The sequence below is a fragment of the Eucalyptus grandis genome, chromosome 3, assembly GCF_016545825.1.
Source record: "Eucalyptus grandis isolate ANBG69807.140 chromosome 3, ASM1654582v1, whole genome shotgun sequence".
NCBI classification, from domain to species: Eukaryota; Viridiplantae; Streptophyta; class Magnoliopsida; order Myrtales; family Myrtaceae; genus Eucalyptus; species Eucalyptus grandis.
Window position 1 is genome coordinate 4485933 of NC_052614.1, and position 26031 is coordinate 4511963.

The window sequence follows — 26031 nt, forward strand, 5'->3', positions numbered from 1 at the left end:
TTGACAAAAAGCATATGCTTATAAGGACATTTTGAAAAACCAACTTTATGAAAATAAGTTTCAATGCGACTATACCAAGCCCAAGGGGCTTGTTTTAGCCCATAAAGAGCTTTCTTTAATCTATAAGCTTTATGCTCATTTCCAATCTTGACATAATCAGGGGGTTGCTCGACAAATACCTGTTCCTCCAAGTACCCATGCAAGAATGCTGATTTGACATCTAGTTGGAAAATAGGCCAAGAATTTTGTGCCACCAATGCAACCACCAATCTGATCGCATTATGTCTCGCAACTGGAGAAAAAACCTCTGTATAGTCAATCCCATATTGCTGCTTGTGTCCCTTGGCTACCAAACGTGCTTTATATTTGTCAACTTCACCATTTTCTTTCAGTTTTGTTTTAAAGACCCACTTTACACCAATGGTTTTTTGTCCATCCGGAAGATCAGATAGCTCCAAAGTATCATTTCTTTCGATGGCATTAATTTCATCATTCATCGTTTTTCGTCATTTTTCTTCTTTGACAGCACTCTCAAAAGTTGTAGGGTCATAGTCTAAAAATAAGGCAAAGTGAGTAATTGAATCTTCAATTCCAGTTACCTCATAATCTTCCATCCAAGCAAGCTTTCTTCTAACGCGGCGAAGAGATTGTGCTTCTTCTTCATTGACTTCAAAGCCTGTTGGTGAAATTCCAGCAGCTGTAAAAGTCGTATTTGATGAATTTTGGGGCATACAAGATGCTGAAATTTGCTCATGTTCAACATCATTGTCATAAAGAACTTGGGTAGGCTGTTGCCTATTCCAATCCCAAGTGTTCTCTTCATCGAAAACAACATCCTTGCTAGTCACAATCTTCTTTGTTAGTGGATTGAATAATTTATATACTTTGAATGCTTCTCTTACACCAAGAAATACACATTTTTCAGCATTGTCATGAAGTTTCTTCCTTTTTACATCCGGGACATGGGTATATGCGATGCATCCAAAGATTCTGAAGTGATCTATAGCCGGTCTTATCCCACTCCAAGCCTCTTTAGGTGTCATATTCTGAACAGCAAAAGTTGGACTTCTGTTCAAAATTTGAATACTCCAATTTACTGCTTCTTGCCAGAAAGTCTTTGGAACTCCTCCTCTTTCCAATAAGGTTCTCACAATGTTGAGAATGGTTTTATTTTTCCTCTCAGATACACCATTCTGATGTGATGTATATGCAGCAGTAAGCTCTTTTCGAATGCCATGTTCTGCACAAAAAACTTCAAATTCTTTTGAGCAATATTCACCACCACGATCTATTCGAAAAGTCTTAATGGTCTTTCATGCTTCATTTTTAACACGAACTTTGAAGCTTTTAAATGTGGAGAAAGCTTCTGATTTTTCCTGTAAAAAATAAACCCAGGTTTTTCTGAAAAAATCATCAATGAAGGTAATTAAGTATCTTTTACTTCATTAGAATATGTGTTTATAGGACCGCAAATGTCCGAATGCACCAATTGCAAAACATCCTTTGCTCTCCATGACTTTTCTTTTGAAAATTGAGAACGATGCTGTTTACTAACAACACATTCTTCGCAGACTTGGGAAGGAACAGTAATTTGAGAAAGACCCGTCACCATGTTTTTCTGCTGGAATGTCTTCAATCCACCAAAACTCAAGTGACCATAGCGAAAATGCCAAAGCCATGAGGGATCTTTCTTTTAGCCATCAAACAAGACTGAATATTTTCAATCTTTAATGGAAACAATCTATTTGAACTCATAGGAACAACTACAGTAGGACCTCTAACAGAATCATAAATTTCACAAGCACCCCTCTGAATGGTGATTACATAACCCTTTTCTTGTAATTGGCCAGCACTCAATAGGTTACTTTTCAAGTCATGAACATATAACACATTAGAGATTGTTTCCACAAAATCATTCTTGGTTCTTATCTTAATATCACATTTTCTCATCATTTTCACACTAGAATGATCCCCAAAACTCAAAGTGGAATGAAAATCTTCATTTAGATAAAAAAAAGAAGACTTACTTCCACTCATGTGGTTACTGCAACCTGTATCCATATACCAAATATCTGACTCACACTCCTTTTCATCTTGAACAGCCATCAACAACGTTTCTACTTCCTTTTCTTCAACAAAATTTGAACTTACTTTTTTTTTTTATTATTATTAGGCAGCCTAGTATAACATTCAGATGCATAATGACCAAATTTATGACATCTAAAACACTCTACATTGGATTTGTTAGGATCTTGTCCTCCACCTTTGCCTTGAAATTGGTCATTATTGGCTTTGAAATTCCTGCCAACATCTCTATTTCCTTGATCTCCTCTTCCTCTACCTCTACCTCTACCCCTTTATCTGAAATTGTTAGAATGAGTATTGGTAGAAGCCTTTAATGCTTACTCTTCTACAGTTGAATTTCTGTTCATCTTCTGTTCATGGACCAATAAGGAGCTTTGCAATTCATCAAGAGAGAGCGCATCTATGTCTTTGGACTTTTCAATTGAGCAGACAACATAATTAAACTTTGGTATCAAGGAATGCGAAATCTTCTCCACAATGGTGACATCGTCCATCTTCTCGCTATGGAATCGCATCTTGTTGCTGATCTCCATTGTTCTGGCACAATAACTAGTGACAGATTCTCCATCTTTCATCGCTAGTGTCTCAAAATCTTTCCTCAATGCTTGAAGCTATGCACGCTTCACTCTAACAGAGCTTTGATATTTCTTCTTCATAGAATCCCAAATATACTTGAAAGTTTCTTTGCAAAAAATAGTCTCCAAGATGGGACGATCGTTAGCCTGAAAAAAAATAATTTTTTGCCTTCAGGTCCTTCAACTTTCTAACTTCCAATTCTTCTTTTTGGGGATCTGTCAAAGCCATGCCTACTGGTGGCTCTTGAATTCTAGATTCGACAACCGACCAATACTCCTTTGATCGTAAAAAATTCTCCATCAGCATGCTCCAATGGTCATAGTGACCGTCAGAGCGCGGAATTGCTGGTTGAACAAAATTGTCGGTGGCCGTTGGAAATATTGCTGTTGCAATTTTCTCATGAAAGTATCTTACACCTCTAAACCTTCTTTCTTTTTTTCTTTAAAAAAAAAAAACTTTCACGCTTCTCTCTGGCTCTGATACCACTGTCAAATTGCTAAAAGGAGGAGAGATGAGGCTAAAACTTCATCTTACGTACAGAACAACCAAGTCTTTTACAAAAGACAAAATACATAACGTAAAACACACCATAACTACCCATGTTCTGCATAAAGCACTTGCCTCACTAACACCTAAAAACTAGGATAACCAACATATATGACTCCACTAACTCTAATAACTGAAAAATCAAATCAGCAACAAGTGCAAAAGGAAATAACTATTATATCAACAGTTCTTGACATTAATATAAAACGTGCTAAGTAATATGCCATGACATTTTTATGATTATTGACCCATTACCATTTCAACAATTCAAACTTTTAGAAAATCGAGTTCATCCAGTGCTCGAATTCCGACATTGCCCATCATCTTTCTCCTTTCTGTTATTTTTTTTTTTCGTTGAACTAGGCGTGCAACCGTACAGAGGAACTAGAACCCACCAAAAAAAACTTTGCAAAACTTCAAACGAGCAGGCGATAGATGGGCTTTAGGATCAAGTGCTTCGCTCTCGGCATCGACATCCCGAAGTCCTCGCTCATGTCCAGCTCCTTCGGCGACGTCCCCGCGGGCAGCTCCCAGTCAAAACAGTGCACTAATTGGGCCAAAACAAGGCGCACGTTTACGAGACCCAAGTGCATCCCCGGGCAGCCCCGCCGCCCCGACCCGAACGGTATGAGCTGGAAGTCCCGCCCCTTGACGTCCACGCCGCCGTCCGCAAACCTCTCCGGGCGGAACTCCTCCGGGTCCTCCGCCCAAGCGCCGGCGTCTCTCCCGAGTGCCCACGCGTTCACGATGACCCGAGTCCCCTTCGGGACGTAATATCCGCCCATCTCGATGCCCTCCGTGGACTCGTGTGGGATCAGGAGCGGGCCCGGCGGATACAGCCTCAAGCTCTCCTTCACCACCATGTCCATATAATTCAGCTTTGGCAGATCCGCCTCCTCGACGGTCCGCCCCAACCCGACGGCAGCTTCCAGCTCTCGCTGGAGGCGTTTCATCGCGTGCGGGTGGCGGATCAGCTCGGACATGGTCCACTCGATCGCGGTGGACGAGGTTTCGTACGACGCGGCGATCATGTCGAGGGCCAAGGCCTTGATGTTGGTCCGACCCAGCACGTGAACCGGCTCGTCGTCTTGCGGCGAGCCGTTCATGGGGTGGCCCATGCCGGCGAGCAACGTGTCTATGAAGTCGCCCTCGTATTTTCCTGTCGTGTCTTCCTCGTGTTCTCTAATGATGTCCTCCAGTACCTTATCCACGGCTCGATTAACAGCTTTCGCACGCCGAGTTATTCCCTGTAGAGGTTTTCGGTTTTCAAAATATTATCTTCACAACAAACCAGAAAAGATGTTCTAGAAGCTGCAAATTCTTTGCATCTGTAAAAGATCAAGCTAGCTAGATTCATGCTGTTTATTTTAGCCTCTTATACTACACATAAATTCAAAAACTGACACCTGAAGATCGAGAGCTCCAAGAAGAGGCACATAGTCTGCCAAATTGAAAGCCCCGGCTAAGTTCAGAGCCTCGTGAATCCCAGGCTCCAAGTTGAACTTATCCCTTGTGCTGCACCCCAATATCATCCTGCACGCCAAGTCCGCGATCAGCTGCCCCACCTCTGCGCTCACGTCCACCGCCTCATGCTCTGCCGCCGCCGCCCTCACCCTCCTGACCACCTTCCCCAGCTCTTCCCTCCTCATTGGTGCGAAAGACTCAACCTTTGCCGGGCTCAGCAGCTGCAGCGTGCACAGCTTCTTCATGCCTCTCCAATATGCACCGCTCTCCGCAAACCCCATCCCCTTGTTGCCGTAAGACAAGTGGTGCAGGGCGTCCACGCTCGGGCGGCTCGAGAAGATGCCATCGTAGGTCTTGAGGACCAGCTCAGCCGCCTCCGGCGATGAGACCACTACCGTCGGCTTGTTGCCAAGGCGGAGGAACATGATGGGGCCATAGGACTTGGCGAGGCTGTGGAGGCAGCGGTGGGGAAGGTTGCCCAGCTGGTGGAGGTTCCCGATGACCGGCAGCGGTGGCGGCCCCGGCGGCAGCTTGTGGGCTTGCTGGCAGCGGAGGTGGCGGAAGAAGAAGTAGAGAGTTACTAGAAGAGCGGTCGAGAGAATGGGGAGTAGGGAAGTCTCCATTTGCAGGTGGAAGGCTGTTTCTTGTTTTGGCGCAGAAGGTCTTTGTAGAGGAAGAGGATGAAGCGGGCGGAGATGTGGAGAGTCCATGAACGACTTGCCTTTTGGACGGTGGCGAGCGGTGGCGACTGCGACAAGATGAAGTGGGCCTCCACCTCAACGACCGACGTGAGTTGGGCTTTCAGCTGGCTGCACCTGATTTGATATTTCGGTCGACTAGACTTTTACCTAACACTCTTCGCATGTGTATTTCAATACCTAATAGGCTAGATTGTGGTCCTCGGCATGACCTTAAACTGCAGCGCTCCGGGGGGACAACCCCGATAACAAGGCCCTTGGGCACGGATCGGTGCCTCGCCCTTGCGCTTTCGCGGGCTCCCGGCGCACAAGGGGGTACTCCTGATTCCCCGGGAGGAAAAATAAGGGTTGGGGGCAAAGTCCTGGCCGCCGTAAAACACACTAGAACCAGGCATTGGTCCTCGGCAAGACCTTAAACTGCAGCATTCCGGGGTGGGGGGGGGGACAACCCCGATAACAAGGCCCCTGGGCATGGGTTGGTGCCTCACCCCCACGCTTCCGCGGGCCCCCGGCGCACAAGGGGGCACTCTTGGTTCCCGGGAGGAAAAATAATGGTTGGGGGCAAAGTCCTGGCCCCCGTAAAACACATTAGAACCAGGCATAGGACCTGAGCATGTCCTTAAATTGTTCTTGTTATCGGAGTCAACCCCAACAGTAAAATGGGGTAATGATAACGTCGGATGATGAAGAGAGTAGGCTCTAGGTCATTGAGCTAGGTCTCAAATTTTGACAAATCTAGTCGAGCTCGCTAATTTGTTGCATTGGGAGGCATCCGAAATGCCTTGTATTTTAGTTTTAGGGCCTTGTCTTTTTTAAGTTAATTTTATTCTTTTTGGTTCCTAGTTTTAGGACTTTATTAAAAAGAGCCTCAATTAACTAATTGAGAAAATTTTACAGTATCCAATGCAATGACTACCCTCATATTATGCATAATTGATATCTTGAAAATAGAGTTATTCCTAATAAAGTGCACTCAACTAGTGCCCCATTGCCATGTTGGCAACTCAGATCTTAATAAATGTGATGTACTAATCCTTACACATATCTTGATTTCCTTCATCAATATGTGAAAATTAGATTGAATATCCTAGAATTATGTAGTTTGATCGTGACTATCCTCCTAACAATATATAGGCATAGGTAATTTTCGGAACATCCCATAATTATTTAAGATAATAACAAGGGAACAACTCCATCAAAATTAAGAGGTTTATTCCCTTTAACTCTTCCTTTTCAATCAATTTCTCATGCTTATAATTAAGCTCTTTCCCAAACTCACTTAAGTTAGAAAGCTGAGTTGGGCCTCTAAGCCTAGTTAGGCTTCACAAGATCAACCCCTTCATTCCCCACCCGACCCTCCATATGGATTTCGGCCGATCAAACCATGCAGGCCGACCAGAAGAAAGAGAAAGTGAAAAAAGAATTAAAAATTAAAAAAAAAAATTAAAAATTTTGAAAAAAAAATTAAAATTGCCAGTCAGCTTTCGCTAGACGGCGGTGTCCACATTAGCGTCGGCCCGGCCAATTTTAGCCGGATGGACTAAATTAGCACAATTATAAAAAAAGTTTAAAACTAAATTGACTTAAAAAGAAAAGTTTATGACTAAATTGGCACAATTGCAATAGGTTTAGAACTTTTTTGGTAATTCTCCCACCGCAAAACAAAACAATCATATGGGGACCAAGTGTAAGCACTACCCACTTTGATACTCAATCATTCTATGAGCTTATCAGAGATATTTACAACACAGCCATCACGCAACTTCAGCTTCTTCCAGCTTTGAACTCGATGATACGATGCTTCAATAGAGCGGGCCAATCCATCGAACCTGAGATGTCACTAGGTCCATCAGAAGTCTAGCAGTGACCATTGTTTTCCTTTTTTCTATTTTTTTTTTTTTTTCAGATTCCCATCTACTCATCATATTCTTGATCTGATCTCCTTGCCATAACCGTCATGCCAATGCCCTCGGAATCAGTCCAGTCTCCAATATGTCCCACATCTTCATCGTATCCTTTGAGGAAAAAATCTGCACAATTCTTCCTAAACCCACGGTCATAGGGGTTTCGAAATCTGCCTTTCATCCGTGGAATGGTTGTGCCGGAGTTGGAGTTCGGGTTTTCAACCGTCAACGCAATGACTTCCCACATATTTATTGGGGAGAAGAAGCAGGGATCTCCATTTAGGATGTCAGCTTCATCACCATCATTGCCTCATATTTTTCCTCTTTAGGATAGAGTATGTACACTGGTTTAAAAGAAAATAAAAAAGAAAGTATTGTGTTTTATATGGTAGCACTGTATTCTGATTCATTTTAGTCGTTCTCGGAGAGGTCCATTTGTGGGTGTCGTTTGAATTGTAGGTGGTTCTTTGGTTCATTCATGTCCCGAGTTATGAGGGGAAAAAATGCCACCCGGGTCCCTGAGGTAGCTATAGCGCGAAGAGTTCTCCCTCTCGTTAGTGGTAATATTACGAGAAATCTGCCACAATTAAAAGCGAGAATATAAGGAATTTCGCCACTTTCATGAAAGGTCGCTGGGAGAGAAAGGGCGAAGAGTCCAACTAGACAAGTAATAGGAGTGTCGCATGCAATTGTGCCACTACAATAAACAAGTAGAAAAAAAGTGTTGTCGTTTTTCATTGCGACATGAAGATGTGCAATAAATTATGATGGATGTTACCTGATATGCTTGCAAAGCCGTCAATGCTGCAACACCTAAAAAGAGGAAAAACTCAGCTATGAGAAATGACATAGCACCAGTATGATGGCTCCAAGCATGTTTCAACCAAGCACCAAAAGAGGCCGGTGCAGCTGGATCACCCAGGACTCCTGTATGCAAAGATTCTATTGTTATGAGGGGAAAAAATGCCATAAGCAGAATAAAATAATTCAGTGAAACTGATGAAACCTACTTGCAAGAGCAACTGCGCCGGCAATTGACATAGCCAATACTTCTAAAACTAGGAATACAAAGAAATCCCACTTGTTCTTCTGCATCACAATTGGAAAACTGTGAATTAAAATATATGAACAAGAAGGGAGACAGAAGGAAATGTAATTTGTTGAAGTGAGCTAATCTGAACTCCATGATAGCATCAACCTTGAAAATCGATTGTCAATCACATTTTGGAAACAATTAACTGATAGGCATGTAACATGAGAAACTATGTTGAACCTCCTAGCTCTTCATCATTGGAAAAACGAGTGAAAGAGAAAGCTCAGAAAAAGAAAGGTAGCCGAATTGAGGGGAAGAAACCAATCGAAGAACCTAAGGAGATTGAGAATGTTAATAAAGTTGAGGAGAATAAGGCTGAGCAGATATTTGAGAGCAAGGATGAAGAAGGAGCTGAAGACAAGAAGCCAGAGAACAAGGCAGTAGTGGAGGAGAAAATCGTGAGCATACAGGACGAAGAGCCTAAGAAGACTGTAAAGTTGGTTTATGGAGAGGACATAAGATGGGCTCAGTTGCCAGTTAATCGTAGTCTCTTGCAGGTGAGAGAAGTGGTACGTGATCGCTTCCCGAGCTCCAGAGCTGTTCTTGTAAAGTACAGAGACCAAGAAGGTGACTCGGTCACAATTACTACTGATGAAGAACTAAGGTGGGCTGAGGCATCCACAGAACCACAGGGTTCTATCAGACTGTACGTCGTCCCAGTGAATCCTGACCAGGATCCATTTCACGCGAGACTTTCAGACAAGGATGACGATCATGACATTATTATCAAGAACAATGGAATTCAGGAGAATGGGCACGTGTTCAAAGCCGATGAAGCAGGAAAGAAGCCAACTTGCATTGATGACTGGATAATTAATTTTGCTCCACTTTTCAAGAATTATGTTGGCTTAGATTCTGATGAATACTTGGATCTTCATGAACTTGGTATGAAGCTTTATTCTGAAGCAATGGAGGAAACTATCACTAGCGATGAGGCTCAAGGCATTTTCACAATAGCTGCCGAGAAGTTTCAAGAGATGGCAGCTCTAGCTTTGTTCAACTGGGGTAATGTCCACATGTCAAGGGCAAGAAAAGGTGTGCACTTACCAGAGGATGCTTCAGAGGATTCCTTGCTCGAGCAGATAAAAATTGCATATGATCGGGCATTAAAAGAGTATACAAGCGCAGGGAAGAGATTTGAATAAGCATTGAAGATTAAACCAGATTTCTATGAAGGATATCTAGCCCTAGGGCAGCAACAGTTTGAGCGGGCTAAACTTTCTTGGTATTATGCACTAGGCAGCAAAGCTGACTTGGAAACATGGCCTTCTTCTGAGATTCTCCAGCTCTATAACTACGCTGAGGACAACATGGAAAAAGGCATGCAGATGTGGGAAGAATGGGAAGAGCAACGCCTGAAGGATCTCTCAAATCCAAATACCAGTAAAGTTCAGTTGCAACAATTAGGGTTGGATGGATCGTTCAATGAAATGACAGCAAATGAAGCTGCTGATCAGGCTGCAAACATGAGATCTCAGATCAATCTATTATGGGGTAGCATGTTGTATGAGTGTTCCATCGTAGAATTCAAATTAGCATTACCTGTCTGGCATGAATGTTTGGAAGTTGCGGTCGAGAAGTTTGAACTTGCTGGAGCTTCTCCAACGGATATAGCGGTTATGGTAAAGAACCATTGTTCAAACAATGGTGCAATAGAAGGTAACATTTATGTACTCATTGTCATGTTGTGTTTTGTTGACTTATTAATCTTGAGAAGAAGCTGATCCTCTCCTGTGCGACAGGTTTAGGATTTAAAATTGATGAGATTGTACAAGCATGGAATGAGATGTATGAAGCTAAAAAGTTACGGAGTGGTGTTCCGTCATTCCGGTTGGAGCCATTGTTCCGCCGGCGAACATCCGGACTTCATCATGCTCTTGAACAACATTAAGGTCCATGACCTTGTACAGGCTTTCCAAGACAGACATCACTCTTGTTTTTCTCCACTTTTTGGGTTACATAATGCTGTTTGTTGAGGTATGTGGTGATGTCTTTTTATGACAAAACAATGTTGGTTCCTATTGCAGTTCCGGCCAAAATAAATGATTGTTGCTTAGAGTCTGGAGTTTTAAAATAGTCATTAATTGTCCCCAGTATTGCTTTCTCTCTAAGTCTTTACCACTATTATATCATTGAATAATTAAGGAAAAGCCAGTTCTGGGTGTTGTCTGTTTTGATTTTCTGTAGGGGTCTCCTTGATTGCCCTTTCATCTTTTCCTTCGCTTGATGATTTCTCCAAGTGAGGAAGAAAATGAAACCTTTGTGCTTTTTGATGGCAAATTTACGTTGTTAGTGCTCGTGAAGTTGTGAGATAAACATCTGCGAATAAACCTTTGTTGAGAGCTTGTGAGGGATCTTTAGCTAATAGGACTTGGTTTTACTTTGCACCTTCACGATCAATAATGCTATTCTTATCAATGACCTTGTATTCTTGCTGCTATATGACTGCCTAGTGGCTACTGAAGAATCATCTAGATAATACGTGGTTATGCTTCTTGAGAAAAATAAGGGGGCATGGGTAGCGTTGTTGTATCTGGAATTAGGAACCTCCAAAAGTCATCATTTGAGGATCTTGATGATGGATGGGATTGACTGTATCATTTGAGTATATTGCATTGACCTCTATAGCATAGGTTGTTCTGCAGCTTTGTATATTATGCATGTGAATATTACTCTACAGGTGAATAATCAACAAGGTTAATGATGAGAAATTCTTAGCTAATGGCTTGTCTTGTATATCGGAAAATGACTCCTTAGTCCCTGGCAGTTAACCTCTTAGCTGCTTATTTCCCTTGGCGGGAATATCGTTTCTCTCTTTTGACTTTGGAGTTCTGGTCTGCAGGGTGTTTTTGCTTGTGGTCCATTCATTGCCTTTCATCCGTGGAATGGTTGTGCCGGAGTTGGAGTTCGGGTTTTCAACCGTCAACGCAATGACTTCCCACATATTTATTGGGGAGAAGAAGCAGGGATCTCCATTTAGGATGTCAGCTTCATCACCATCATTGCCTCATATTTTTCCTCTTTAGGATAAAGTATGTACACTGGTTTAAAAGAAAATAAAAAAGAAAGTATTGTGTTTTATATTGTAGCACTGTATTCTGATTCATTTTAGTCGTTCTCGGAGAGGTCCATTTGGGGGTGTCGTTTGAATTGTAGGTGGTTCTTTGGTTCATTCATGTCCCCTGTTAGTCACAGTGGGTCATGTTTGCTTGTATTTCTAATCTAGTGTCAACTCCATCCTTTGTTCAACTTATTGGGGTTACACGAGTTTTGGTTAAATTGAAGTGTCTATCTTTGTGCCACATCAAATTTGCCAGGATGATGGCCATAATCATGTGCGATTTCTTGTGTGGTCTTTTATCTGTCGGAACTGCATATTTCATATGATCTTGTGAATATCAGTCTGCTTGTTACTCCACAAACATTTGTTATACTCAAAATTTCAGCACCGGTAGGCCCTCTCCACATTAACAGATACTTGTGAAGTTGGTTCTCAGATTAATTTGAAAGAGAATGCCCAGAAAAGTTTTTCATCAGTTAGTTCCTATCAATTGTGCGGAATGAATACAGGACCCAAGTGTGAAACCAGAAGAATCTTTTCTTAAGCAAGTACATACATTTCACATTGTTGAAATTTTCACTCAGTGAGCCCTTGTGGTTCACCTCGTGAGGTTCGCTACAACCATTAGTTCCATCTGCTTCACACAGAAAGCTTCATGAACAGTATAATAATCTTCAATTCAGTCATAATTTTTTTTTGGCTAATTTCGTCCTAAACCTTTTGTAATTGTATCGGCTGGCCAGAGGAAAGAGAAAGTGAAAAGGAAAAGAAAAAAAGAATTAAAAAATTCACAAAAAATATTTTAAAATTCGAAAAAAGTAAAAAAAAAAAACAAATTAAAAAATTGTTAAATTGGCACAATTATAAAATGTTTGACTAAATTGACTAAAAAAAAAGTTTAGAACTAAATTAGCACAATTGCAATAGATTTAGAACTTTTTTGGTAATTCTCCCCGTACACATTACTCGGAAAACTTTCCCATCCTTAAAAGCACTTGCCCATGCATTCATCATTTGCTTGACCCCATGAGAACATAGGAACAGACAAGTGCTCCTTTCTCCGTACGGAAGCCACACAAAATCAAATGGCCCTAGCTTTGATTAATGAATTATTCCTAATTATTCGCCGAATTGGCTTTTGCTTAATTAAAGGGACACCATACGTTTTCGTAGCCAACCTTGATCTTTTGCCCGTCTTCTCTGGCAAATATCAAATCAAGCGCCAACCTTTCTTGTCCCAAAATATTAGATTAGATGCACTCGGCGACAGGAGCCCAACTCACCTGTTGCATTGGCCGCTCGCTACTATGCAAAAGGCCATTGGTTCACGCCTCTCCCCATCTCCGTCTCATCCCCTACCTCTACAAAAACCCTCTGCACCAAAGCTAGAAACAACCTTCCCCTTGCAAATGGAGACTTCCCTGCTCGCCATTCTCTCGACCACTCTTTCTAATAACTCTCTACTTCTTCTTCCGCCACCTCCGCTGCCGGCAAGCCCACAAGCTGCCGCCGGGTCCACAGCCGTTGCCCATCATCGGGAACCTCCACCAGCTGGGCAATCTTCCCCACCGCCGCCTCCACAGTCTTGCCAAGTCCCACGGCCCCATCATGTTCCTCCGCCTCGGCAACAAGCCAACGGTGGTAGTCTCGTCGCCGGAGGCGGCCGAGTTGGTCCTTAGGACCTATGACGGCATCTTCTCAAGCCGCCCAAGCGTGGACGTTCTGCGCCACTTGTCTTACGGCAACAAGGGGATGCTGGCGGAGAGCGGTACGTACTGGCGGGGCGTGAGGAAGCTGTGCACACTGCAGCTGCTGAGCCCAGCGAAGGTGGAGTCTTTTGCACCGATGAGGAGGGAGGAGCTGGGAAGGGTGGTCAGGAGGGTGAGGGCAGCGGCGGCAGTATGTGAGGCGGTGGACGTGAGGGCGGAGTTGGGGCAGCTGACTGGGGACTTGGCATGCCGGATGATATTGGGGTATAGCACGAGGGATAAGTTCAACTTGAAGCCTGGGATTAGCTAGTTTCTGAACTTGGCCGGGGCTTTCAATTTGGCAGACTATGTGCCTCTTCTTGGAGCTCTCGATCTTCAGGTATCACCATATCAGTTATCAGTTTAGCTTGCTGCATATTGTACAGTGATTTGGAATTTATGTGAAGCATAAATTGCAGCTTTGATCTTTTTACAAATGCAAAAATTTGCAGTTTCTAGTACAGCTTTTCTGGTTTGTTGGGTAGATGATATTTTGAAAATTGAAAGCCTATGTAGAGAATAACTCGGTGTGCAAAACAGAGTTTAACTGTTACTTCAACTAATGAAAATGAGGAACTTGTTTAAGGGGTAGGTTTCTGGTTTCAAGTGAAACTATATGGAATCTGAAACCGCTTAACCCTATTTACTGGTTGCATTAATTCTCGAAAATCGACATCCGAATACATTTTAATGTTAGCTGGCGGAGTTGTGTTATGGAAGAGTACGAAACAAACTTTTAACTGTTACTTCAACTAATAAAAATGAGGGCCATGTGATTTTGTGTGAGGCTTTTGTAATGAGAAATGAAGGCACTTGTCTATTCACATGTTGTCATGGGCTTGAGCGAAAGATATAGAGAGATGGAAATAGAGAGGAGAGGGGCGATTACACGAATAGGGCCATAGTCAACGAAGGCCGCATGTGCTCTTATAAGCGGGGTGGTTTCGGGACAAATCCCATTGACCTTTTTAAAGAAAATATCTATATATGTTGTGAAATGTGTAATCATTATCATAAAAATAATTAATAAGAAATATGGGAAAAAGAGATATATACCATAAGTTGTTCATAAAAATAAAAATAAAAAGAAATCTCGAAAGTCGTGGAGCTTTCGTTCCTTATACAGTGTTTGTAAGATTTTCACATTTGAATGAGGAAAAAAGGAAGATGAGTGGCGTTTTCTCTTATTTAGAAAGAGTAGAGAAGATGGAGACTAAAATATTTCAATGTGAGGTCACGTTCTTGACATTTATATAAAACGTGTTAAGTAATACGCCATGACATTTTTATGATTATTGACCCATTACCATTTCAACAATTCAAATTTTTAGAAAATCGAGTTTATCCGGTGCTCGAATTCCGACATTGCCCATCATCTTTCTCGTTTCTGTTATTCTTTCTTTCGTTGAACTAGGCGTACAACTATACAGAGGAAATAGAACCACCCCCCCACACACACACAAACTTTGCAAAACTTCAAACGAGCAGGCGATAGCTGGGCCTTAGGATCAAGTGCTTCGCTCTCGGCATCGCCAACCCGAAGTCCTCGCTCATGTCCAGCTCCTTCGGCGACGTCCCCGCGGGCAGCTCCCAGTCAAAACAGTGCACTAATTGGGCCAATACAAGGCGCACGTTTACGAGACCCAAGTGCATCCCCGGGCAGCCCCTCCGTCCCGACCCGAACGGTATGAGCTGGAAGTCCCGCCCCTTGACGTCCACGCCGCCGTCCGCAAACCTCTCCGGGCGGAACTCCTCCGGGTCCTCCGCCCAAGTGCCGGCGTCTCTCCCGACGGCCCACGCGTTCACGATGACCCGAGTCCCCTTCGGGATGTAATATCCCCCCATCTCGATGCCCTCCGTGGACTCGTGTGGGATCAGGAGCGGGCCCGGCGGATACAGCCTGAAGCTCTCCTTCACCACCATGTCCATATAATTCAGCTTCGGCAGATCCGCCTCCTCGACGGTCCGCCCCAACCCGACGGCAGCTTCCAGCTCTCGCTGGAGGCGTTTCATCGCGTGCGGGTGGCGGATCAGCTCGGACATGGCCCACTCGATCGCGGTGGACGAGGTTTCGTACGACGCGGCGATCATGTCGAGGGCCAAGGCCTTGATGTTGGTCCGACCCAGCACGTGAACCGGCTCGTCGTCTTGCGGCGAGCCGTTCATGGGGTGGCCCATGCCGGCGAGCAACGTGTCTATGAAGTCGCCCTCGTATTTTCCTGTCGTGTCTTCCTCGTGTTCTCTAATGATGTCCTCCAGAACCTTATCCACGGCTCGATTGACAGCTTTCGCACGCCGAGTTATTCCCTGTAGAGGTTTTCGATTTTCAAAATATTATCTTCACAACAAACCAGAAAAGATGTTCTCGAAGCTGCAAATTCTTTGCATCTGTAAAAGATCAAGCTAGCTAGATTCATGCTGTTTATTTTAGCCTCTTATACTACACATAAATTCAAAAACTGACACCTGAAGATCGAGAGCTCCAAGAAGAGGCACGTAGTCTGCCAAATTGAAAGCCCCGACTAAGTTCAGACCCTCGTGAATCACAGGCTTCAAGTTGAACTTATCCCTTGTGCTGCACCCCAATATCATCCTGCACGCCAAGTCCGCGATCAGCTGCCCCACCTCCGCGCTCACGTCCACCGCCTCATGCTCCGTCGCCACTGCCCTCACCCTCCTGACCACCCTCCCCAGCTCTTCCCTCCTCATTGGTGCGAAAGACTCAACCTTTGCCGGGCTCAGCAGCTGCAGCGTGCACAGCTTCCTCATGCCTCTCCAATATGCACCGCTCTCCGCGAACGCCATCCCCTTGTTGCCGTAAGACAAGTGGCGCATGGCGTCCACGCTCGGGCGGCTCGAGAAGATGCCATCATAGGTCTTGAGGACCAGCTCAGCCGCCTCCGGGGATGAGACCACTACCGTCGGCTTGTTGCCAAGGCGGAGGAACATGATGGGGCCATAGGACTTGGCGAGGCTGTGGAGGCAGCGGTGGGGAAGGTTGCCCAGCTGGTGGAGGTTCCCGATGACTGGCAGCGGTGGTGGCCCCGGCGGCAGCTTGTGGGGTTGCCGGCAGCGGAGGTGGCGGAAGAAGAAGTAGAGAGTTATTAGAAGAGTGGTCGAGAGAACGAGGAGTGGGGAAGTCTCCATTTGCAGGTGGAAGGCTGTTTCTTGTTTTGGCGCAGAAGGTTTCTGTAGAGGAAGAGGTTGAAGCGGGCGGAGATGTGGACAGTCCATGAACAACTTGCCTTTTTGGAAATTTGGATAGTGGCGAGCGGTGGCGACTGCGACAAGATGAAGTGGGCCTCCACCTCAACGACCAACGTGAGTTGGGCTTTCAGATGGCTGCACCTGATTTGATATTTCGGTCGACTAGACTTTTACCTAACACTCTTCGCATGTGTATTTCAATACCTGATAGGCTAGATTGAAAGATGAAGAGAGTAGGCTAGGTCATCGAGCTAGGTCTCAAATTTTGACAAATCTAGTCGAGCTCGCTAATTTGTTGCATTGCAATGCATCCAAAATGCCTTGTGTTTTAGTTTTAGGGCCTTGTCTTTTTTAAGTTTTTTTTTTTTCTTTTTGGTTCCTAGTTTTAGGACTTTATTAAAAGGAGCCCCAAGCAACCTATTGAGAAAACTTTACAATATCCAATGCAATGGCAACCCTCATATTATGCATAATCAATATCTTGAAAATAGAGTTAATCCTAATAAAGTGCACTCGACGAGTGCCTTCTTGCCATGTTGGCATCTCAGATCTTAACAAATGCGATGTACTAATCCTTACACATATCTTGATTTCCTTCATCAATATGTGAAAATTAGATTGAATATCCTAGAATTCTATAGTTTGATCGTGACTATCCTCCTAACAGTATATAGGCCTAGGTAATTTTCGGAACATCCCATAATTCTTTCAGATAATAAAAAGGGAACAACTCCATCAAAATTAAGAGGTTTATTCCCTTTAACTCTACCATTTCAATCAATTTCTCGTGCTTATAATTAAGCTCTTTCCCAAACTCACTTAAGTTAGAAAGCTGAGTTGGACCTCTAAGCCTAGTTAGGCTTCACAAGATCAACCCCTTCATTCTCTGGACAAAGATGTACTTTGGAAATATGGGAAAATTACCAAAAAAGTCATAAACCTATTGTAATTGTGTCAATTTAGTCCTATCAAACCTTTTATAATTGTGCCAGTTTAGTCCATCGGGCCAAAATTGGCCGGTCGGCGCTAACGTGGACATCGGCCGTTCGGCGAAAAGCGACATGGCAATTTTTTAATATATATATATATATATATATATATATATTTATTTATTTATTTTCTTCAAATTTTTAAATATTTTTTTGAATTTTTAAATTCTTTTTTTTTTTTTTTTCACTTTCTCTTTCCTCTAGTCGGTGAGGCCGACCTCACCAGCCAATAGTGAGGGCAGCCTTGCTGTCACTAGGCAAGGCCTTGCCAGATCTAGCGAGGCTCAGCCCCACCCAATGTCAACGAGGCCGCCGTTGCTAGATCTGGCAAGGAGCCTCGCCTACCCCAAATCTGGTAGGGCCTCTCGCAGCCATGGCGAGGTTGAGTGAAGGACAACGAGGAGCCTCGCCAAGAAGGCAAGGCCTCGCCATTAGCCGGCAAGGTTGGCCTCGCTTGCCAAAGGAAAGAGAAAGCGAAATTTTTTTTTAAAATTTTTTAAAAAATATTTAAAAATTCGAAAAATAATATATATTTAAAAATTGCCATGTACGTCGATTTTCATCAGGACGGCTAGTGTCCACGTTGCGCTGGCCGGCCAATTTTGGCCGGATGGACTAAACCGACACGATTATAAAAGGTTTAGGATTAAATTGATTAAAAAAAGTTTATGACTAAATTGACACAATTGCAATAGGTTTAGAACTTTTTTGGTAACTCTCCCACCGCAGAACAAAACAATCATGTGGGGACCAAGTGTAAGCACTACCCACTTTGATACTCAATCATTCTATGAGCTTATCAGAGGTATTTACAACACAGCCATGACGGAACTTCAACTTCTTCCAACTTTGAACTCGATGATACGATGCTTCAATAGAGCGGGCTAGTCGATCGAACCTGAGATGTCACTAGGTCCATCACAAGTCTAGCAGTGACCATTGTTTTTCTTTTTCTAGTAGCGAGCGGTAGGGGTGAGCGTGGTTCGGGTTGCTTAAAGCGAAGGGTCCAGTTCGGTTCCCGATTCTAAGGGGACCGGTTCAAGTTCCCGGTTCCTTTTTTTGGAAACTGGAACCGGAACCGGTTACTTAGGGTTCCAAAAGGAAGAAAAGAATTGGACGCCCCAAAACCTGAACAGAATAGAACACCTCTCGCTCGCTTTGCACATTCCCTCACCTTTGCTGGTCTTTACTGGCATAGCCTCCTTCACCGGCGTCCCCTGAGCCACCGGCCATCTCCGCGCTGCACTGTCACGTCTCCACCTACGAAACCCGCGAGTGCTGCTAGCGGTCTGTCCGAAGTGCCACCCCTGTCGCTGTTCCCATGCCCTGCCTCACTGGTCACCATCACTCCGCCAGCGCCAACACTTGCTACAGCCACGACCCAACACCGCTGCTCCTGCTTTGCCCGCTGCAGCCCCGAGCTCCACCGGCTATCCTTCTCACCCACGAGCTCCGCCACGCAGCAGAACACCTCCCTGCCCCTGCTCACCCGCGAGTACCGCTAGGCTGCAGGCCGTCCCTGCTTTGCCAATCATTGCACTCGTCGCCCACTATCGCTACTCCATCCTGATGACTTGCCATACTGACAAGAGCGTTGTTGCTGCGAAACCCCATCGACAAGCCCTAACATCTGCACTTTCCATTGTCGCCGCTGCTGGTGTTGCTGTTGAAGTAGTGCTCTGCCCAATTGACACCATCAAAACTAGACTTCAAGCAAGATTAAATCCTTGTGTGCTTAATAAATCCTTTTGTTTTCCAGTCCTCCGATTGCCATGCTGCATGAACTTGGAGTGTAAATTGATAGTTGGGAGGCTATTGCAACAAACAATATTGTTTAGCTTTTATTGCTGCAACTCTAGTGACTGGAAATGAATTTTCTTTTGATGAATATTGGGCTGTTTGTTGCCACCCATCGAGAAGCACATGTTTATCTGGAATACTGCCTTTCATTGCCTTTTTTCTCCCAATTTTACTTGCATGACCAGACATTAAAGCAATGGTAGTTTCAAACAAATACAGTTTTGTTTGATTACAGCTGTGTGCTTCAAGTTTCTTAACTCTTGAAGCCTTTCTATGTCAATAATCTCAATAGAAACAACTTTGGTAAATCATATAAATAACCTCTTTGATTGAAAAATGTATGCTTCATCCTTTTTAAAGCTATCAATGCACGAAGTTTGTGATTCATCTTGTTTTGGAGCGTATATGAGCTAATTTTGTGCGCGTCGACACATATTTCTTGAGTTATGTCGGCTCGTGTTCATGCGTATATCATGATGGAGCTCTTCCTTGGGGGATAGCTTTGCATTTGCATTTTACTTATTCGTATGTGATTATGGAGTCCTTGGTGCATTTGATGATCTGCTGCACTTGTTGTTCCTTTTTATGGTCTTCAGTTTATTTTCAAGTTTGTGATGTGTTCCATTGGAAGACGTGAGATGTGTCTGTTTAAAATACTGATTGTCATGTGAGCTTTAGAGTCATTGATTTGCTATTCTCTTTGTGGTCATGCTTATTCACAACTTCAGGCATCAATCAACTGGTGCTTTATGGAACCAAAAAAAAAAAAAAACAGTGCTTTATGTATTTGTAATCAAGTTTGATATTGTCTTTTCCATTTTGGGTTTTAAAGAGTTTGATAGGCCCATCATATTCATTTGATATATATGAACTTGTTCGATGCTTTTGTAATGAACAGTGGAAAAATGAAACATCCATCCGTTTAGTTATGGATGTGTTTTTCTCTTCCTTTCTAATTTCTAGCCAATTGCCATACTGCTAGAAGGATATAACTGTTAGACATGCAAATAAGCTGAGATGGTCTTACAAGCATGGTGCCTTGAACTTGATAATGTAGCCTTTACTTCCTGAGGGACTTATATGTCTTGTTCTTGATGATCATTCGTTCTTGACACTTCATTGATTTGCTAGTATGAAGGGAGTCGCATTTCTATGCTATACATTCTTGTTCTAGTGGTGTTTCATTTCTAGTCTGCTCTTTGTTTTGAAATTTCTAATTATATTCTATTATTATTGTGTAGTGCGAAGTTAATTTATCAAAATAACACATCAATAGAGGTGGAAGGATGTGAGGAGATGACTCCGATTACAGAATTTGAGTTTTTTGGCGATGAAATTGAAGAAAAGGCACCCCCTTACCATAAGTGCCACAAATAAGGTATCTGGTTCTGATATTCCTCATGATAAGAAATATACATCCGAATGCTGGAATCATTATTTGAGAATCAATGATAAGGATAGAAAAATATATCAAGTGAAGTGCATTCATTGTGGGTCAATGCATAAGTACCGTGTTACTAACGGTATTTCTGCAATGAGAAAGCACTTAACCACATGCAAGAGGTTTCCCCGTAATGTAAATAAGAGGCAAAAATTCTTTGTACCACGTAATGCCAACATGACTGGCAAGGCAGTATGAGATTCTAGTATTGATAACGTCTTATCGACCTAGTTATTTAATCAAGAATGTTGTAAGCACATGCTTGCTCAGTTCATCATCCATGATGAGCAACATTTTTCCTTGGTTAAACGTGTTGGATTTTGTGAATATGTTACTAAGTTACAACCTCTCTTCAAACATGTATCACGTTTCACAATGGCAAAAGATTACATTAAGTTGTTTTTATGTGAAAGAACTTTTTTGAATAATTATTTTGCAAAGATTAATTCTAGGATCACACTCACGACTGATATATGGAGTTCCAGTCAAAATCTGAATTATTTGTGTCTCATTGCACATTTTATTGATGAAAATTAGAAGTTGCATAAAAGAATAATCAACTTTGTGGTGATACATAATCACAGGAATAGGGAGATTGGGAAAATGGTGAAGAAATGCATTGAGGATTGGAGAATAGAAAAAAAGGTGTCCACAATTACTGTGGATAATGTTAGCTTGAATGATGTTGCAATTGGCTATTTGAGGAAAAAACTTTCGAAAGAAATGTCGTTGATATTAGATGGTAGTGTTTTGCATATGAGGTGTACAACTCATATATTAAATTTGATTATGAGAGATGGCTTGACTACGATACGTGATTCCATTGCACATATCCGAAATGTGGTTAGTTATGTAAAAAGTTCTTTCACGAGAGCCCAAGTATTTCAATCTTGCATTAAGAAAGAACGTATCACTTATAAATGTTTGGTAGTTCTTGACGTTGTCACTAGATGGAACTCTACTTACCTCATGTTAGACACCACCATAAAGTTTAGAAAAGCTTTCGAAAGGATGAAAGAAGACGATCCATATTTTGTAAGTGAGCTTAATCATAAAACTCCTATTGATGACGATTGAGAAAATGGTATTATTCTTTCAGAATTTCTAAAAGTATTCTATGATACCAATCGGATGTGTGAGAGTTAATATATTACTTTAAATAATTATTTTGAAATGATGGTTCTTTTATATAGATATTTGAAAGATGCGGTCGATGCTTCAGATCCTAAGCTTCAAGCTATGGGTGTGAAAATGAAAGAAAAATTTGACAAATATTATGGAAGTTTGGATAAAATGAATATGATGTGAAACAATTCCTTTCTAAGAGTTTTGATATAAAAGAGACGGGTGAGTCATCTTATGTCATTGGTATTAAGATCTATAGAGATAGATTTTGAGGAATTTTAAGATCATTCCAAAAACCTATATCAATAAAGTTTTAGAGAGATTTTAGATAAAAATTGTTCATAAAGTATAACATCTATTGTGAAAGGTGATAGGTCCAATTTGAACTTGTGCCATAGAAATGGAACAAATGAAGAACATTCTATATGTTTCTCCCGTTGAAAGCTTAATATATGTTCAGATTTGCACTTGATCTAATATTGCTTTTGCTATAGGAATGTTGGAAATATATCAGAGTAATCTTTGGTATGGACTACTAGAAAATTGTAAAGAAAGTGATAAGATCCCTTCAAGGTACCAAAAGTCACGTGCTTATATATAGACGAACTGACAACATGGAAGTATTTGGTTATTTGGATTCGGATTTCGTTGGTGGATTGAGGATGGTTTCAACGTAGAATCTAAACCTAACAACCAGATCGGTGAGAGCCTGTAGGTTTTAGATTTCAAGATATGTAAGGTAAGTTCCAAATTTCAAAAAATAAGGAACCTGTTTTGAGATTTCAGGTTCTTAGTTGGAGAAACTTGGAATCTAAAACCTGTAATCTGTAACTTAGTATCTGAAATAAATATTAATTTTTTTTTTGGTCTTATTTGCGCACAATTTTACGATATTTCATATCGTTAAATGAATGAGTATATAATTTGGAAGTACTAACTTGAGTTTCTATTTTATAAATGAGATTTTTATTTTATTAATGGTAATATTTTCTATGTATCTTTATGGCAAGTGAATTGTACTAGTAAGTGTTAATCGTTAAAGGTTTTAATGACTGCAATCATTCAATTAATAATATATGTAGAACCTGAATAAACCCTAGAACTTGTGATAGAGTAGGTTCTGGGATCTAGGATATGCAATATAGGTTCTGGATTTTAAAAAATGAGGAACTTGTTTAAGGGGTAGGTTCCGGGTTTCAAGTTGAATTATATGGAATTTGGAACCACTCATCCCTATTTGCTAGTTGCATTAATTCTCGAAAATCAACATCCGGATACATTTTAATGTTAGCTAGCAGAGTTGTGTTATGGAAGAGTGCGAAATAGACTTTTAACCGTTACTTCAACTAATAAAAATGAGGGCCATGTGATTTTGTGTGAGGATTTTGTAATGAGAAATGAACGCACTTGTCTATTCACATGTTGTCATGGGCTTGAGCGAAAGATATAGAGAGATGGAAATAGAGAGGAGAGGGGCGATTACTCCAATAGGGCCATAGTCAACGAAGGCCGCATGTGTTCCTATAAGCGGGGTGGTTCCTGGACAAATCCCATTGACTTTTCTTAAGAAAATATCTATACGTTGTGAAATCTATAATCATTATCATAAAAATAATTAATAAGAAATATGAAAAAAAGAGATATTTACCATAAGTTGTTCATCAAAAAATAATAATCTCGAAAGTCGTGGAGCTTTCGTTCCTTATACCGTGTTTGTAAGATTTTCACATTTGAACGAGGAAAAAGGAAGATGAATGGCGTTTTCTCTTATTTAGAAAGAGTAGAGAAGATGGAGACTAAAATATTTCAATGTGAGGTCACGTTCTTGACATTTATATAAGACGTGTTGAGTAAGATGACATTTTTATGATTGTTGACCCATTACCATTTCAACAATTCAAACTTTAAGAAAATCGAGTTCATCCAGTGCTCGAATTCCGACATTGACCATCATCTTTGACCTTTCTGTTATTCTTTTTTTTCGTTGACCTAGGCGTACAATCGTGCAGAGGAAATAGAACCCACCAAAAAAAAAAAAACTTTGCAAAACTTCAAACGAGCAGGCGATAGCTGGGCCTTAGGATCAAGTGCTTCGCTCTCGGCATCGACAACCCGAAGTCCTCGCTCATGTCCAGCTCCTTCGGCGACGTCCCCGCGGGCAGCTCCCAGTCAAAACAGTGCACTAATTGGGCCAATACAAGGCGCACGTTGACGAGACCCAAGTGCATCCCCGGGCAGCCCCTCCGTCCCGACCCGAACGGTATGAGCTGGAAGTCCCGCCCCTTGACGTCCACGCCGCTGTTCCCAAACCTCTCCGGGCGGAACTCCTCCGGGTCCTCCGCCCAAGCGTCGGCGTCTCTCCCGAGTGCCCACGCGTTCACGATGACCCGAGTCCCCTTCGGGATGTAATATCCGCCCATCTCGATGCCCTCCGTGGACTCGTGTGGGATCAGGAGCGGGCCCGGCGGATGCAGCCTGAAGCTCTCCTTCACCACCATGTCCATATAATTCAGCTTCGACAGATCGGCCTCCTCGACGGTCCGCCCCAACCCGACGGCAGCTTCCAGCTCTCGCTGGAGGCGTCTCATCGCGTGCGGGTGGCGGATCAGCTCGGACATGGCCCACTCGATCGCGGTGGACGAGGACTCATACGACGCGGCGATCATGTCGAGGGCCAAGGCCTTGATGTTGGTCCGATCCAGCACGTGAACCGGCTCGTCTTGCGGTGAGCCGTTTATGGGGTGGCCCATGCCGGCGAGCAACGTGTCTATGAAGTCGCCCTCGTATTTTCCGGTCGTGTCTTCCTCGTGTTCTCTAATGATGTCCTCCAGTACCTTATCCACGGCTCGGTTGACAGCTTTCGCACGCCGAGTTATTCTCTGTAGAGGTTTTCGATTTTCAAAATATTATCTTCACAACAAACCAGAAAAGATGTTTTCAAAGCTGCAAATTCTTTGCATCTGTAAAAGATCAAGCTAGCTAGATTCATGCTGTTTGTTTTAGCCTCTTATACTACACATAAATTCCATTTCACTGTACTATGTACGATAAGCTAGACCGAAAACTGACACCTGAAGATCGAGAGCTCCAAGAAGAGGCACATAGTCTGCCAAATTGAAAGCCCCGGCTAAGTTCAGAGCCTCGTGAATCACAGGCTTCAAGTTGAACTTATCCCTTGTGCTGCACCCCAATATCATCCTGCATGCCAAGTCCCCGATCAGCTGCCCCACCTCCGCGCTCACGTCCACCGCCTCGTGCTCCGCCGCCGCCGCCGCCCTCACCCTCCTGACCACCCTCCCCAGCTCTTCCCTCCTCATCGGTGCGAAAGACTCAACCTTTGCCGGGCTCAGCAGCTGCAGCGTGCACAGCTTCCTCATGCCTCTCCAATATGCACCGCTCTCCGCGAACGCTATCCCCTTGTTGCCGTAAGACAAGTGGCGCAGGGCGTCCACGCTCGGGCGGCTCGAGAAGATGCCATCATAGGTCTTGAGGACCAGCTCAGCCGCCTCCGGCGATGAGACCACTACCGTCGGCTTGTTGCCAAGGCGGAGGAACATGATGGGGCCATAGGACTTGGCGAGGCTGTGGAGGCAGCGGTGGGGAAGGTTGCCCAGCTGGTGGAGGTTCCCGATGACTGGCAGCGGTGGCGGCCCCGGTGGCAGCTTGTGGGGTTGCCGGCAGCGGAGGTGGCGGAAGAAGAAGTAGAGAGTTATTAGAAGAGCGGTCGAGAGAATGAGGAGTGGGGAAGTCTCCATTTGCAGGTGGTAGGCTGTTTCTTGTTTAGGCGCAGAAGGTTTTTGTAGAGGAAGAGGATGAAGCGGGCGGAGATGTGGAGAGTCCATGAACAACTTGCCTTTTGGAATTTTGGGTAGTGGCGAGGGTTGGCGGCTGCAACAAGATGAAGTGGGCCTCCACCTCAACGACCGACGTGAGTTGGGCTTTCAGCTGGCTGGCTGCACCTGATTTAATATTTCGGTCGACTAGACTTGTACCTAATACTCTTCGCATGTGCATTTCAATACCTAATAGGCTAGATTGAAAGATGAAGAGAGTAGGCTAGTTCATCGAGCTAGGTCTCAAATTTTGACAAATCTAGTCGAGCTCGCTAATTTGTTGCACTGGGAGGCATCCAAAATGCCTTGTATTTTAGTTTTAGGGCCTTGTCTTTTTTAAGTTAATTTTTTTTCTTCTTGGTTCCTAGTTTTAGGACTTTATTAAAAAGAGCCCAAACAACCAATTGAGAAAACTTTACGGTATCCAATGTAATGGTTACCCTCATATTATGCATAATCAA

General features: G+C 43.1%; 4 protein-coding genes and 1 non-coding gene across 5 annotated transcripts; 1 reads left to right on the forward strand and 4 right to left on the reverse strand.

The window, feature by feature from the left end:
• Positions 1-3201: 3201 nt before the first annotated feature.
• Positions 3202-5417, reverse strand: LOC104436075 (cytochrome P450 CYP736A12). Its single transcript, XM_018869953.2, has 2 exons — positions 4614-5417; positions 3202-4454 (listed from the first exon to the last, which is right to left on the reverse strand). The coding sequence occupies exons 1-2, from the start codon at positions 5379-5381 to the stop codon at positions 3624-3626; spliced, it is 1599 nt and encodes a 532-aa protein (XP_018725498.2). The 5' UTR covers positions 5382-5417; the 3' UTR covers positions 3202-3623.
• Positions 5418-7263: 1846 nt separating this feature from the next.
• LOC104438817 (protein S-acyltransferase 24-like) lies at positions 7264-8368 on the reverse strand. The gene is made up of 4 exons (XM_010051989.3): positions 8284-8368; positions 8052-8200; positions 7781-7850; positions 7264-7447 (listed from the first exon to the last, which is right to left on the reverse strand). Exons 1-4 carry the CDS (start codon positions 8366-8368, stop codon positions 7284-7286), a joined length of 468 nt encoding a protein of 155 aa, XP_010050291.1. The 3' UTR covers positions 7264-7283.
• A 159-nt stretch (positions 8369-8527) lies between these two features.
• LOC104438816 lies at positions 8528-13446 on the forward strand. Its single transcript, XR_005549709.1, has 4 exons — positions 8528-10025; positions 10109-10196; positions 11209-11349; positions 12843-13446. It is a non-coding gene; the product is annotated as a protein PHOX1 (transcript).
• A 1012-nt stretch (positions 13447-14458) lies between these two features.
• Positions 14459-16415, reverse strand: LOC120291212 (cytochrome P450 CYP736A12-like). The gene is made up of 2 exons (XM_039308281.1): positions 15642-16415; positions 14459-15482 (listed from the first exon to the last, which is right to left on the reverse strand). The coding sequence occupies exons 1-2, from the start codon at positions 16407-16409 to the stop codon at positions 14652-14654; spliced, it is 1599 nt and encodes a 532-aa protein (XP_039164215.1). The 5' UTR covers positions 16410-16415; the 3' UTR covers positions 14459-14651.
• A 7126-nt stretch (positions 16416-23541) lies between these two features.
• Positions 23542-25588, reverse strand: LOC104436179 (cytochrome P450 CYP736A12). The gene is made up of 2 exons (XM_010048915.3): positions 24809-25588; positions 23542-24616 (listed from the first exon to the last, which is right to left on the reverse strand). The coding sequence occupies exons 1-2, from the start codon at positions 25577-25579 to the stop codon at positions 23789-23791; spliced, it is 1599 nt and encodes a 532-aa protein (XP_010047217.2). The 5' UTR covers positions 25580-25588; the 3' UTR covers positions 23542-23788.
• Between the last annotated feature and the right edge of the window lie 443 nt (positions 25589-26031).